Below are 13791 nucleotides of genomic sequence, written 5' to 3'. Positions count from 1 at the left end.
GTGGAAGGTGGAAAATAAGCATAAACTCTCAATTTGACTGGATTATCCTTTTGTGATGAGGCCTAATGATCCAACAGAGTAAATAGCAATGTGTTAATTAGACATTACACTGAATGATCTGCTGCACACAGAGGAGGTATTAACTAGGCAGCATCATTATATTAGATCTAATGCTGTCTTTACTTTTCTCCCATAAGGTCTGTATAGCAATCCCAAAAAAAGGAATTATAGTGCATTTCTTGCCCTCTGAAAGCTGTTAAAACTAAAAAGAATGTGACTATAGAAAGTATATAGAGAAAAAGTTTATTCTCTTCTCTCCACAAATATTTTTGATAAAGCCACACCTGACTGCAACCACATTCATTTGTGTATATTACTATTAAAAAACACAGAATTATTCCTGAGTTAAAAAGAACACAGAAGAGCATACCATTACTTACTTGAGATAAATTGGTATTCTATCTCAAAATTGAAGTTAATAGCTTATTCGTAAATGGCAAACTTCTCCTCATCACATTGAACAATAGGGTGCAATTTGTGTTTTACAAGGGTTTCAACTGTTTTTAACAATCAAGATCCCTGACTGCATTGTGTAAGTTAGTATCTGCCTCCACCTAGTGGTAAAAACTTGCGAGTGACGACCTAGTGAGGTAAATATTTTCCTGTTTTCCTGTCCATTTAAATCTAAGAGAAAATAGTTAGATCTAAGACTAACATTTACAAAGGATGTCCACACACTTGTGATGCACTGTTGAGTTCTGCTCTCATGTCGGGACCAAAGATTTATGTACCTGCACTACATTGTAGACACTGCTGCAACAACAATCAACTGTTTTTTTTTTTAGTTTATTTGTTTGTTTGTGTTTTACAATGTGAGAAAAACAACATCTTGCATCTTTTCTATCATTCTATCATTTTCTATCATTCAGTTCTAACAAATAAATATATTCTTTGATGCTGCCAATCACATAAAGGATATACCAGCAATCGATCATTTCAAGCTCCCATGACTGTAACGATATTATAATATCACTTGTATAACTGGATTATTATTAGTGTTTCATTAAATGCGCACTGTATATTTATGGTGTCAATGTGAAATAAAGTTAACTGGGAGAAACCAGAACAAAATGAATGTAAATGTAAATGTCTACATTTTATTTAATTAACTGAGTAAACATATTTAATTACTCTCCACCACTAAAACACACCTTTTGTCATGACTCGGACTGAGTAGAATGGATATAATAATTTATATAGATACGCTATGATGGGTTAATTTTGTTGAAAAAAATGTTGTAAAAATATTTGCAGACTAAAAATTGAAATTGAAATTTAAAAACAAAAACAAACCTACTAATGCTCTAAATTTTTGCTTTAAAAAAATCTATGCTTTCAATATAAAGCTGAAGCAGAAATAAGATGAGGCCTATGGTCTAAATCTTTTAAAATAATATTTTTCACTGTCAGCAGAGGGCAGTGAAACCCTTAACAGCTCACAGAAAGACCAAAACTGTCAGGGTTGCCAGGTTAGCTCATTTTCCACAGAGCTTACAGAAATATTACAATCATATTAGCAATTATTAAAGGCTATTTTTATATTTTTGCATGACATATTTTGAAATATACTGTACTTTAGAACTGTACTTTATGCGAGTTGTTTTGATCGTTTCAACCTGAGTTAGTGAAAAGTGATATTTCATATCGCAAGATGAGACAGTGAAAAATATTGGACAAACAACGCATCAAAACAACAGCCTGTTGTACTTTAGTGTGTATTTTTCGTACTCGACATTTAGGATGGAGGTAAAAAGTTTAAGACGCGAACCTGTCGTAAAACGCAACTGGCAACCCTACAAAGCGCTAGCTAGCTGGAAAAGTAACAGAAAGCGTCAGTCACTTAGCGGAGGCTGCTAGCAACAACTGTCATCTGCTGGTGTAATGTTTGGAGCTGTACTGGAAGAGCCGGCTTGGTAAACCAGCTGGATACACACCTTATACTTTACATGGATGCATGGGATGGTTGTCCATGTTGACAACTGGCTTGATTTGATACCGTTAAGTGGACAACATTAGCTTCTCTTTGTAGCTACGTTAGCCGGCTAACTGTAGCCTGCGCGCTAACGTGACTAACGCTTACGTTCATCTTGGAGGAAAGGGGAGAGGAAGGAAAGAAGGAAGGAAGCAAGTAAGCAAGCAAGCGAGGAGACTGATAAGTAGGGTCAGTGCTTATGCAAAGCTAGCACACTTTTTGGACTCCCGGGTTCACACTGTGACGCATTTAGAAAACCGGACTATCTGTGCGCCCTGTGCTGTATTTGACATTGTTTCGTTAATTGGACATGCTGTTGGTTGGCATAGCTAGCTGTCAACAACAACAGTCCTCCCGGCTAGCGGACAGGAGCTAGCACGCTAACTTCCTGGGAAGCCGAACAAGTCAGGTTCAGATGTGTCACGGATTTAAGTCACGTTAGAAAGCTAGTAAAGAGTTGTTGTAAACGTTTCCTTGTCGGACTCTTTAACTCTGACCCACTCCAGCGACAGAAGAAACTCATGGCGTCGGATGTGATTGAGACTGAAGAGGTGCTGAAGGGTGTAGCTTTGAGTGATAGGAATTTGAACCCAGATTTTGTCACACCCAGGACCCATGAGGAGCTGAGAAACAGACAGACGTCTAGTCCCTCATCTTCTGGAGTGTCGGGGGAAGGCGACGAGGAGGAATTGGACGAATTACAAAATAGCACAGCTTCCACAGTTGAAAATGCCGAAGAGGCACTTCAAGACAGTCTAACCAAAACAAGAGGTACGCCACAGGAAAGGACAGTCCAGGACAATGAGCAGAAACGGCCGGGAGCACGAAGCTCTACCCCAGTGAGTCTGCCCCAGCCAAGCTCACCATCTGGGCCCTCTGGAAGGTCAGTATGCATAAATTGTATGCATGGCCTAAATACAATAGATAGTTTCAAATGATAACCAGTGTTCAGCAAGTATACAGACACTTTTTCTAAATTAATACTTAGCCTACAAATAAACACTAATACCATAACAGAAATGCGTAACCTTTCCAAACTCTCTTTTGCATTCTCTTTGTAGCATGGCTAGAAAAGCAGGTTAGACTGAGGCTGGTATGACATTTATTTCCTGAACATTTTAGAGGGGTGGACACAATAACAGGAATACCCGAACAATCTCCTGTTATTTTGTCCAGCCACAAACTAATAGGATCATAACACATTCTAATACAGTACAACAACACCACAGACTAGGGAATGGAAAATTGCTGCTGAGATAAACTAACACCTTCCTAGCACAATTAAAGTAGAAACAGAAAACTATATGATTGCAGAATCTTGTATACGGTGGGGGTTAGCAATTCAACTGCAAGATATTTTGCATGTGACATTGTCTCAAAAGTCTCTAGGTTATAATATGCATATCAACTGGTGACACATGGGCAGCATCACATACACTCAGCAATACTTGACTGATGGCTGTTTAGAAATCAGTACATAGAAAGGGCAACACTTGGAAAGCAACACTAGCCAGGCTGTTATTCATCTTTTCCATTTGATTCCCTAATGTGGTTGATTTCACTTACAGGCAGCTCTGTCTACAGTGTACTTTGCAAGGGTACCTTTTCAGGAAACCACATTCCTAGGGCAGTTCTACCTCTCAATTGAAGTGCAAATACAGTGTGGGGATTATTGCTATACATAAGCAAACAGTTGACCTGATACGCTATGAAATGTGGAGTACAAATGCCCAGAATGTTTTTGTGTCTGGGACAACAAATACCGTCGTGTTTGTGAATAATTCATCAAAGAGAGCTCTGTACAGCAAAGTTACATATACCATGATCAGCATTAGTGTTACGGTTTATGAACTAAGCCCTTAACACAGGCTTGTACCCTTTTTAAGAAGCCAATGATCTGATTATTTTGCCAGATGGAAGCCTGAACTCTTGAGGAGACCCGATCAACATGCAGGGCTGTGAATGATTAAGGGAGTAGCTGTATATGTCTGGTGGCTGGTAAAATTAAGGTGTCATGATTGTTTTCTTATCATATTAAATAGTTTTATTTGTTGAGAAAAGGTAATATGACTAAGTCACATTTTAACACTACTGTAATAGTTGGGAACCACATAATGCTTTGTATGTAGACATAAATGTTGTTTTCTTGATGTGTGTATATAAATAGAGATATATTTATTGAAAAAAAAGTCACAGTGATCTTTTCATTTCAGACTTTGGTTAGATGTTCAAAATGATGATCAATACTAAGTACAGTTTCCCCACCTATGAAACAGAAATCTTTTGAAAAATAGAAGTGTTCTGTTCTCAGTTGCTGCAAAATGTGCTTGAAGGCTAAAGTGACATAGAACAGGGTCATTTGTCATACCATGCGCAGTGTGACTGAAATATTACATAATACAAAATGATGCAAATAGATTTTGGGTGTAACAGAAAAAGTTGTCTCTGAACTTAAGCCAATTTATACAACTTTATAATACTGGACACACATCCTCTTTAATAGCTGTTAAAATAGATCTTTCTACACAAATAGCTCCATAGATGGCATCAAAGTATTTAATTTGTTTAGAATTAGAGAGAGCCCTTCTCCTAAAATATTAAAAACTATTGTAATAAAAAAAAAATGTTTAATTCAAATGTTGAGCTACAAACCTGTTCATAGAAAGTGTGTCAGCTTTTGGCTAGAGAGAAACTTTTTTGAAACTTAAACTTCTGTAGAGCATATATGAATTATAGAATGAGATTGTTTTAAGAGGAAATTTCATTCTTTTATTCTTGCAGTGGAACATTTCTCAGTTGATTTCATAAAGTCAGATAAACCCTTAAGAATCTCGTTTTATTTTCTCTTCAGTATTGTCTAGGTACCATTTTCTTAGAACATAGTCTGTCCTATAGGAAGATACGGATGTGTTATGTCAAATATGTATATATTCTCTTTTAATGTTCCATTAGTATCAATGTCCATTTTCAGTAACTTTGTAAAGGTTTTGTGTTGACATTTTAACATGAAAACAAAAATGCCCCTTGGCTCTTGGCAGATCATCGTCCACATTATCCTTTTAGGACTGTACAAGTCACAAGCAACCTTTGACAGATAACCAATTATATGCTTGGATTTTGTTTGTCATGGATCATTTTTGCCAACTCTTTATCTCATTGATTTCATAATACAAGAGGGCCTTTTAGCAATAAAACAGTATTAAACATAAATGGTGGTATAACCTTTTTGGTTTTTATTTCTGTTCCAGTCTGGAACGTCAAGAATCTGTCGCCACAACAGAAGCCCGTCTCAGAATGGAAGGAGTTGAACTTAAAGAAGAGTGGCAAGATGAGGACTTCCCACGGTATTGTGTCAATCACTCATAATGGCCCGAAGCTTTATATCACATTGCATTCTGAAAGCCACATGAACTACAGACCATCTGAAAGCATAATGATCTCCTGTGTGGTTACCAGGCCCCTACCAGAGCCTGAAGAGCTTGAAGATGAGCTTTTTGGTGGGACATCTGAAGACCAAGACCCTGGTAATAAAAATAGTGCAAGGCTACATCGAGGCAAAAGAATATTAAAGGCAATGTTTAGATTTATTCAAATCTGTCTTAAAACTCGTGCCCATATGGATGTTAGAGAGGTGTTGGCCACTGAAATGGATCCTTGTTTATTCTTGTTTGTGCAAAAACGCACTTTGAAGTTCAGCTGAAACTAATTTTATACCTCAACAGAATGAGTTAGCCAAATTTAAAGGGCATCTTTCAAAATGTTTTTTGGTCAAAATCCTCTAAGACAGTTTTGTCTTTAATTAAATGCAGTGAAGGGAAACAAACACACAGAGAGAATTGTGTAATGAATGTCTGTAACATTTGAAAGAGTGCTAGGAAAAAATGTCCTTTAGTGCATATGGGAACATTTTGATACATTAGAACTGGAAAATCAGAATCTGTCCTATTAATTGTTCTCATTAATAGTATAACCACTAATGGCTCCATGTCTACCAAAGGCTACGCAGTGAACCATGGCAAGAAGATAAAGAAAAAGCTTATGGCTCCGGACATCAGTCTTACACTTGACCGCAGTGAAGGTTCTGTACTCTCTGATGAGCTTGATGAAAGTACAGAACTGGACCTTGATGACATCGACACACCCTCAGAAAACAGCAACGAGTTTGAATGGGAAGGTAAGCACTTTATATCATTTATGTCAAACCATGGCCATGATGAACAGTTTTAGTACTTTTAGAGAATCCTTCAAACTAGTTTGTTTTGTTGATATTGAGGGTTCAAACAGTACAATTTAGTAGGACGTGATGAAATGGGAGGTGCAACTGTACTTTCATATTGGACCAAGGTAAAGTTCATACTAGTGTCATTTAGTTATGAAATGATTTATCTTTCTTGGGTTTATTCATTGGCCTGCAACACAAAAGTAAGCATGGTATCAAACCAGTCTTTTATTTTCCAGTTCACGGATCCATTGGCATTTTCCTAGCTTGGTTTTACAGGTTTGGGTAAAGTGTAGTGAAAATATGCTTTGTTGTTTTTGTGTTTCCACACTGCTGCCTTCCTCTTTTAAACTTGGAAGAATTGTTGCCATTTTCTGCCTGGAAACAGGCTTCAGGCCAGCAACAGATTTCTCTCTTCCTTGTGGTAAGGTCTCTCAGACAGCCCCCCATTTTTTTTTGCCCACCATGACTGAATCAACACCTATTGTCCAGATTGTGTTCTGACTTTTGTTGTTTAAACAAATCATCGTATTTCATACTCTTTCATGTTTCAGTTAAGTTTTTTTTTTTTTTTTTTTTTTTGCATGTTATTTTAACTTTCCCTGAAATTGTTCTGTTTGACGCAATTAATCAATGTCAGTTATGAAGTTATTTAATAAGTAATATTATACAGTTATCACATATGATAATGTTTGCGAGTGTGTGCTGTGCTGTTATTGGTTCTTTTTGATTCAGTTTATTTAAACAATGGGCTGCTCACAGAAAGATCTTCATAAAAGTGTGTTATTCTCCTTTTGGATGGACTGTTCCTTTGTTTCTGATTCCTTGTGTTGCATGCTTCATGTACATATGCAATTTGAGCGATGCATTTATTTCTATTCATTATTTGTGCTATCACAGACTTCTGCAGGATTTCCCAAGAAAATGCTGATTTTAAGAAAACAAAACATGGAAGTGGAGACGTGATTGTTGATGTTGATTTCAAGAGAAATCGCCTAAATGAAAAACATGTAAAGCAAAAAAAAAAAAAACAATAGAATTATGAGTGTAATGCTAATGTACATTGATTAAAATGCATGTAATCGAACATTCAAATGATATATAATTGAGTGATCTGGAAATTGTATAAATTATTTGATCAAGATAAGTCTAATTTGATTTAAAAAAAAAAAAAAAAAAGACACCAGTCACATTCAGTGTTGCTAACATCACTGCCTTGTATATTCTTTAGATGATCTCCCTAAGCCAAAAAGCACAGATCTGCTACAGAAAGGTGTGGAGTCAGTACGGGAATACTCAGCCCCGGAGGAGAGGGAGGAGGGTCGAAGCTGGAGGGTGTTTCGCATTGGAGAACAGGAACATAGAGTGGACATGAAGGCGATTGAACCCTACAAGAGGGTTATCAGCCATGGAGGTCAGTGGCATTACACACATAAATCCAGTGCCCTTATTAGTTTAATTTAAAGGATGAATTAGCTCTGATGCAACTGTGCTCAATATGAATTGCTCACCCTGTGTTTATTCTGTGTTTTGATACTAAAAATCAACTACATTTTTCAGGTTACTATGGAGATGGTTTGAATGCAATAATTGTGTTTGCTGTGTGCTTTATGCCTGAGAGCAGTCAACCAAATTACAGATACATCATGGACAATTTATTCAAGTGAGTGTTCATTTGAATTTCTTCAGCCTTGTGAGCAAATATTTTAGAGCCGCGTCTAATGAGATTTTCTGGTCGCAGGTATGTCATCGGCACATTGGAGCTTTTGGTGGCCGAGAACTACATGATTGTGTATTTGAATGGAGCAACATCTAGGAAAAAGATGCCCACTGTTGGCTGGCTCAGAAAGTGCTATCAGCAGATTGATAGGAGGTGAGCCTGAATGGTCAAGACACTCAAAACAAGTAGTTTTAGTCAGCCGTAGAGGCTTTACCACTGTATATACCCAGTCCTAAGGAACAGCATCCTACTGTATGTGTGGCTAAATTGACAGCTCATCTCACCTTTTTGTACAGATTAAGGAAGAACTTGAAGTCTTTGATAATTGTTCATCCCTCTTGGTTTATTCGCACCCTTCTAGCACTCACAAAACCTTTCATAAGGTAACTAACATTGAAAATCATAAGAATAATACAATAAATATCTTCTTGGGTAATCTTTAACTTCTGACATTTTCTGCTTCTTTTTGCAGCTCCAAATTTAGTCAAAAAATCAAGTATGTGTACAGTTTGGCACATCTTGCGGAACTTGTGCCAATGGAGTATGTGTCCATACCAGACTGTATCAAGCAGTAAGTATTCCCTCCAACACATTCATGTTCTAATATGTCTTGGCTGTGTATTAGATTAGATATTAGATTCATAGTAAATGCATATCATATGGCAATAAAATGTGTCCACAGTTTAAAATGTATGAGTAATTACACAAAAACAATATCTTGCTTTGAGATATCTGTAGTTCCTTCCTAAATAATTTCTGTCATGAATAGAATTATGGCAGGGGTTGTTTTATTTCCATATGAGTGTTTGTAGATTTTACAACTACAAACTACTGTGTCGTGGAAGGATATGTGACTGTTCTTGAATTACTTCTTTGAATTACTAAATGAATAAACCATGATACCATCAGCATGGGCTGGCCACATAGTTGTACTTCCCCTTCTACAAGTTTCACTCTGTACTCCTCAAACTTGATGGAAAGTGTATAATAACCTAGAAATGATCATTTGTTGTTTTTCTTGTACTTTTAATATTTTAATTTGAATTAGTAGCCACATATTTTGCAATTGTCTCTTTAGCATAAACTGCCACAGCTTTTTTTTTTTTTTTTGTTGTTTTTTTTTTAATGTTTTGTACTCCTACAATACCAGTTTCCAGTGATGTGGCAAGGTTATGTTCTGTTTCACCTATAGATGGTGCTACAGCAGCACGTTTTTCCTGTGTGGCTAGCGTAAGACAGGATGCTAGTGATTACAAGTCTGACCCAAAGCGCTGATATTTCATGCAGAATTTAAATAGCCATAAGACTAAGGGAAGACTACAAATATATAACATTCTTCTTTTGTAAACAATACATTTATAGCATAGTCTAGCCTTTGTCAGGAAATAATTGCATCTAGATGATTTTGATCTATGAACTAGTATTGAAACAAATTTGTTAATTTTTCAATGTGTTACCTTTTGCTGTCTAGAGGATGAGTGAGAATCTTCAGACTTAACTTTTGCTGATGTGCTCATGAAATACAGATAACAAGACAACAGTCTTGTGCTGTATCTTGTGCTGTATTCTCCCTTGATGTGACTTAACTTGTGTTCTTGTGGCCTTTAAAAAAGCTTCAGCACAAATGCTCATCTTCTAAACTGTTTCTTCTCTTTTGGATGTTTGGTTGCTGTTGGCTGTGTATTTCTATGTTCCTTACCTCCATTTCCCTGCCCCCTCTTAAGGTTTGACGACGAAAAAAATAGGAAAAGCCATAAAAGGTATATGCACTTTTATCCAGGATCAGTCTGAGCCTTGTTTTTTTTTTTTTTTTTTTTTTTTTTTTCACAAAACTAACAACAAAATTTTCTGTTGGCTTTCAGAGATACAGAAATGCACCAATGCACCTTATTCTTTCTCACAGTTTTGTAATTGGATGATTTGCTGTTAGCTCCTGATAAAATAAACAACTTTCAACTACAATGGCCCACGTTTTCCTCCTCAATAGATTTATGATGTTCCTAATAAACAGATTGTTTAATCAGCAAAGTTCAACTAAGTTCAGATCAAAGCCAACTCATGGTTTTTCTTTCTGCAGTTATTGCCTGAAAATTGCCTGAGATACCTTTATGTGATGTAAAGCATACCATGTACATCTATAAGAAGCCTGTTTTATACTGAAATACTGATACCAAGATAAAGTTTCTTCACCGTCATGACTCTTAAAGATCTGTTAATTCATGTCACGATGTCAGGTTATTGCATTGCTGCTTTCTGAGGAGTAAATTGAACTAGTATTTACTCGCATGTGTCTTTTGAAAACCAGGTTTAGAATTTGATATTTTTGATGGCTGGGTAAGTTTGTTCATGTTTGCACAAGTGACTCTGGTAGAACTTCAAGGAAATAGCTCGTCTTAGTCACTGTGGTGTGTGTGTGGTTGCACTGTAATGTCCTCACAAGTTTCCCCTTCAATAACTCGCTTTCATTGGACACCCAGCTTGTTCACTGTCACAGCTCTTTGCATGACTCACTGCATACCCACTCCCTGCTGACAGTTTGTAATCGACCCAAACCTTTTGTCACTAGTTTATGCACACAGAAAGATATAATAAACATGTCATTGCACAGGGCCCACAGGGCTGGAGAAGAGATCCAGCATTGTGCATTTCCTCTGATGTTTTAGTTGTTTTGAAAGTGTTGCAGAAAACCCATCACATTGCCATGGATTTTAAGCAACGTTTTTCTGACAGCACTGAAAAAAATGACACTTTTTATTCTTACATGTCAAGCTAGTTTTAAAACCTCAAAATAGTATGACTATCGATGGTTTGTATTTCCCTGATATTTTAAGTATTGTCAGAAAAATAGCATGAATAATATTTTATTCAAATTAGGGATAACAGAAGTACTCCCCCTTGTGGTGATCACATTTCAGGAAGTGCTTAAATGTCTGTTTGTGAGCCCATTATTAGTTGATTATCAGTTATCCTTGCCCCCTTAAATGTGATGCAATCCAAGTCAAACAGACATCTAATGACTTGAATCTCTCTGCAGAATCGATCAGGACATGCACGGGAAGGTGGAGATCGCAGCTGCTGCTGTTCCAGAGTGACTTGCACTGCAAGAAGTGGATTAGGAGAACAACGAAGAATGTTACAGCCACTCTGATGTTTATGTTCTGGGGCAACGTGACTGGAGATTTAGCTCTTTGAATCAAGAAAGTGCCTTTTTGCTGCCTGTTACATTGTGGAACTTGTTGCTGTATTTTTGAGTCAAACAGCTTGATCTTCTGATCCACATGCTGTCTGAAATATTTTTAATCTTTTTTTTATTTACTGCAGTTATATCATGTCAAACTCCGCTTACTGGTGTTCCCAAGTTACTGTTATATGTACACTTTATTTAAGGCACTCTTACAAATTGTTGATGCATGTTCTGATTTATTACATTTAAATATATATTTATATTCAAAAGATGACACAGGAGAGAAATTAATATATTTTTATGGTTCCTCTGGTTTTAAACAGCGTTTTAGGACTCCGGCCCACTGAGTGGCATTCAAGAGCACAAGTTTTGACAGCACCTTTTTCACTGTTCACTGCTGACGTTCTCTGTTAAAATTCTGCCTCGAGAAAATAAAGTTACATTTTTTTTGGCCCTCACTTGAATGTGCCCTCTGACTTGAGGAGGGACATTTGTGAGAGCATAAATCTGAAAGAAAACTGTAGGTCTTAGATTCCAACAGTTTTCTATTGTTGTTAAGTATAGTGCCAGCTGTGCAGTGATAACAAAGATGTACAGTTACATAGAAACACTGAAACTACATAGTGATTAAATGCTCAGTATATTTGACAAGGTTTTAATAAGTTGCTATAGGTTTAGTTTGTTGTTTTCACTTAAATCCACTAGATGGCATCACAACTAGTTTAATAAACGACAGGGTTCAGTTATAAAAACAGTAAAATTTCCAAATCAGTATATTAATAATATAAATATAAGAACAGAACACAAGCTTGACAAATATTCTGGCAGTAACAGCACAGAATATTTGAAAGTCCTTAAAAGTCCTTAACAGGATAAGTACAGGAACAGAAGACATTTCAGTAGAAAATCCCTAAAAATACTTTGATAACAAATATGATTTCTCTATTATCTATCTATCTGTTGTAGTATAAAGAATTTCTTTAATGAGCACATAATATATTTTACATTTCAAATGGTAATAAAAATTATAAAATTTATCCATCTGTTCGCAGTGGGTCATAGTCTAAAGCTTTGAAATGCAAAACTGTCTCAATACATCTGATGGCAACATCATCAACCTGAGGATCAAACTTATTTGCAAAGAGGTGGTGTTGTTTCAGGAGCCAATGGAGGTCACCAGCTCCATACACACAAACAGCTCTTCTGTAAGCACCAGTGCAAGGGTAGTATGGGGCTCCATTGTTCATATCTCCTGCTAAGTAGGCCCAATTCACCAGACGAGCTTTGGCCTGCATGTCCGACATGTCATACTTGATGTTAATAGGCACTGACCCAGGAACAGAGGGCATCCTCTGAAGAGTGGCCCACAAGTGTTCATCAGGGCTGTATGTGTCCTTCTCCCACTCCAGCAATTTCTGAACCTCTGTGTCCTCCATCACATGTTTAACAAAGGCTCTTGTGACCACAAAGTAGGCATTTCCTGAGAACATGGGGGTGCTGATGGGTGGGGGAGTTTTTCTCACATCTGTCCTGATGATGGTGTCGGTCACGTTGTGATGATATTGCCAACGGCCTTTCTTGGACTCACTGGTGACTTCTGACTCCATGCTGTTCATCCCATTAAGAGCCTTCATTGCCTCAACCATCTCTCTGTTGGTTTTGATGGGGAAGTCTGACCCACAGGTGTTGAGAAGGTACCTCCACCTGACGTGTGAGTTCAGAAGATCTTTCATGCAGTTCAGATCTGCCTGCACTCGAGACCAGGAGGCATATACTACTGTTTCTAGTTTACTGGCTACAAACACATTAGGGAAACATGAAACAATTGATTTCACAGCCTTCTGAAAGTGCTTTGAGGATTTCTGGTCCACGTGCACACAGTAGACGTTTTGAGGAGCATAAACAGCTCGCAGAAGCCTTTCAAACATCTCAATATTCTCATGGATCACCATCGAGTAGGCAATAGGAAAATCCTTCTCCTCTTCACTAAGAGGCATTGTAAAAAAATATCTCATTTTGATGTAAGCCGGGCAGTCTTTTGTCACATTTAGGTAAAAGTCTTCAGATAAAACATTCTGCCTTCTCCTAGATGCCAGAACTGCTTCTACTTCACTTTTCTTGCCCTCTATGTCTCTGTTAATGATAGCCAAGCAGCCAGGCAGGTCAACAGTGAACTGCTCTGGTATTCTGAGAAGAAATAGTGAATTTCTGTTAGAAGCAGTTTCCCAAAGGAAGAAAGACAGGAACATACTCATGAGAATGAGACCAAGGGTCCTCCACATCATACGACTCTTGAAGAACCATGAAAAGGCCATTTTCTTGCTTGAGGTCTTATCTCCAGTGCAGTTTAAAGCAAATGGGCCGAGGCTGTAGTGCTTCATTTAATAAAGGAATGCTCACTTAAGTAGGAGTGTCTAAGGTTTGACACTCCTCTTTACTATTATCTAATTAGGATATGATATCATATGCATGTCCTGTTGAATATTACAGTTTTATGTATATAGTTATCTTAACAAACAGGTTAGTTTTAATACTGTGCATATGATATTATTACGTTATTTACATTGGGTTTAACATTTTCTCTATATTTTTATCAGTGTGAAGTTACACAGCCAGCAGCCAGTTTCCAATGTTTA

At 37.2% G+C, this 13791-nt stretch overlaps 2 protein-coding genes across 5 annotated transcripts; one reads left to right on the top strand and one right to left on the bottom strand.

The window, feature by feature from the left end:
- Positions 1 to 1860: 1860 nt before the first annotated feature.
- bnip2 (BCL2 interacting protein 2) lies at positions 1861 to 11429 on the top strand. 4 transcript variants are annotated; one of them, XM_026312135.1, is made up of 12 exons: positions 1871 to 1973; positions 2643 to 2915; positions 5281 to 5376; positions 5489 to 5556; positions 6030 to 6206; positions 7483 to 7665; positions 7812 to 7914; positions 7993 to 8124; positions 8268 to 8354; positions 8444 to 8542; positions 9696 to 9731; positions 11006 to 11429. In XM_026312135.1, exons 1-12 carry the CDS (start codon positions 1942 to 1944, stop codon positions 11061 to 11063), a joined length of 1344 nt encoding a protein of 447 aa, XP_026167920.1. In that variant the 5' UTR covers positions 1871 to 1941; the 3' UTR covers positions 11064 to 11429. The 4 variants fall into 4 exon arrangements, with proteins under 4 accessions (XP_026167917.1, XP_026167918.1, XP_026167919.1 ...); XM_026312132.2 differs by having other exon boundaries at positions 1861 to 2915; XM_026312133.2 differs by having other exon boundaries at positions 1861 to 2915; positions 9834 to 11429.
- Positions 11375 to 13725, bottom strand: gcnt3 (glucosaminyl (N-acetyl) transferase 3, mucin type). The gene has a single exon (XM_026312136.2). The coding sequence runs from the start codon at positions 13534 to 13536 to the stop codon at positions 12190 to 12192; it is 1347 nt and encodes a 448-aa protein (XP_026167921.1). The 5' UTR covers positions 13537 to 13725; the 3' UTR covers positions 11375 to 12189.
- Positions 13726 to 13791: the final 66 nt, after the last annotated feature.

Source organism: Mastacembelus armatus, chromosome 6 (assembly GCF_900324485.2).
Source record: "Mastacembelus armatus chromosome 6, fMasArm1.2, whole genome shotgun sequence".
Lineage (NCBI taxonomy): Eukaryota > Metazoa > Chordata > Actinopteri > Synbranchiformes > Mastacembelidae > Mastacembelus > Mastacembelus armatus.
This window is presented reverse-complemented; position numbering and strand designations above follow the sequence as displayed.

Excerpts from the sequence above, each read along its gene's own strand:
- bnip2 (XM_026312132.2), top strand. The coding sequence starts at position 2,554 with ATGGCGTCGGATGTGATTGAGACTGAAGAGGTGCTGAAGGGTGTAGCT. Across the intron at positions 5,557-6,029 it reads ATCTGAAGACCAAGACCCTG|GCTACGCAGTGAACCATGGC; the intron begins GTAATAAAAATA and ends TGTCTACCAAAG. Across the intron at positions 7,915-7,992 it reads ATCATGGACAATTTATTCAA|GTATGTCATCGGCACATTGG; the intron begins GTGAGTGTTCAT and ends TTCTGGTCGCAG.
- gcnt3 (XM_026312136.2), bottom strand. The coding sequence starts at position 13,536 with ATGAAGCACTACAGCCTCGGCCCATTTGCTTTAAACTGCACTGGAGAT.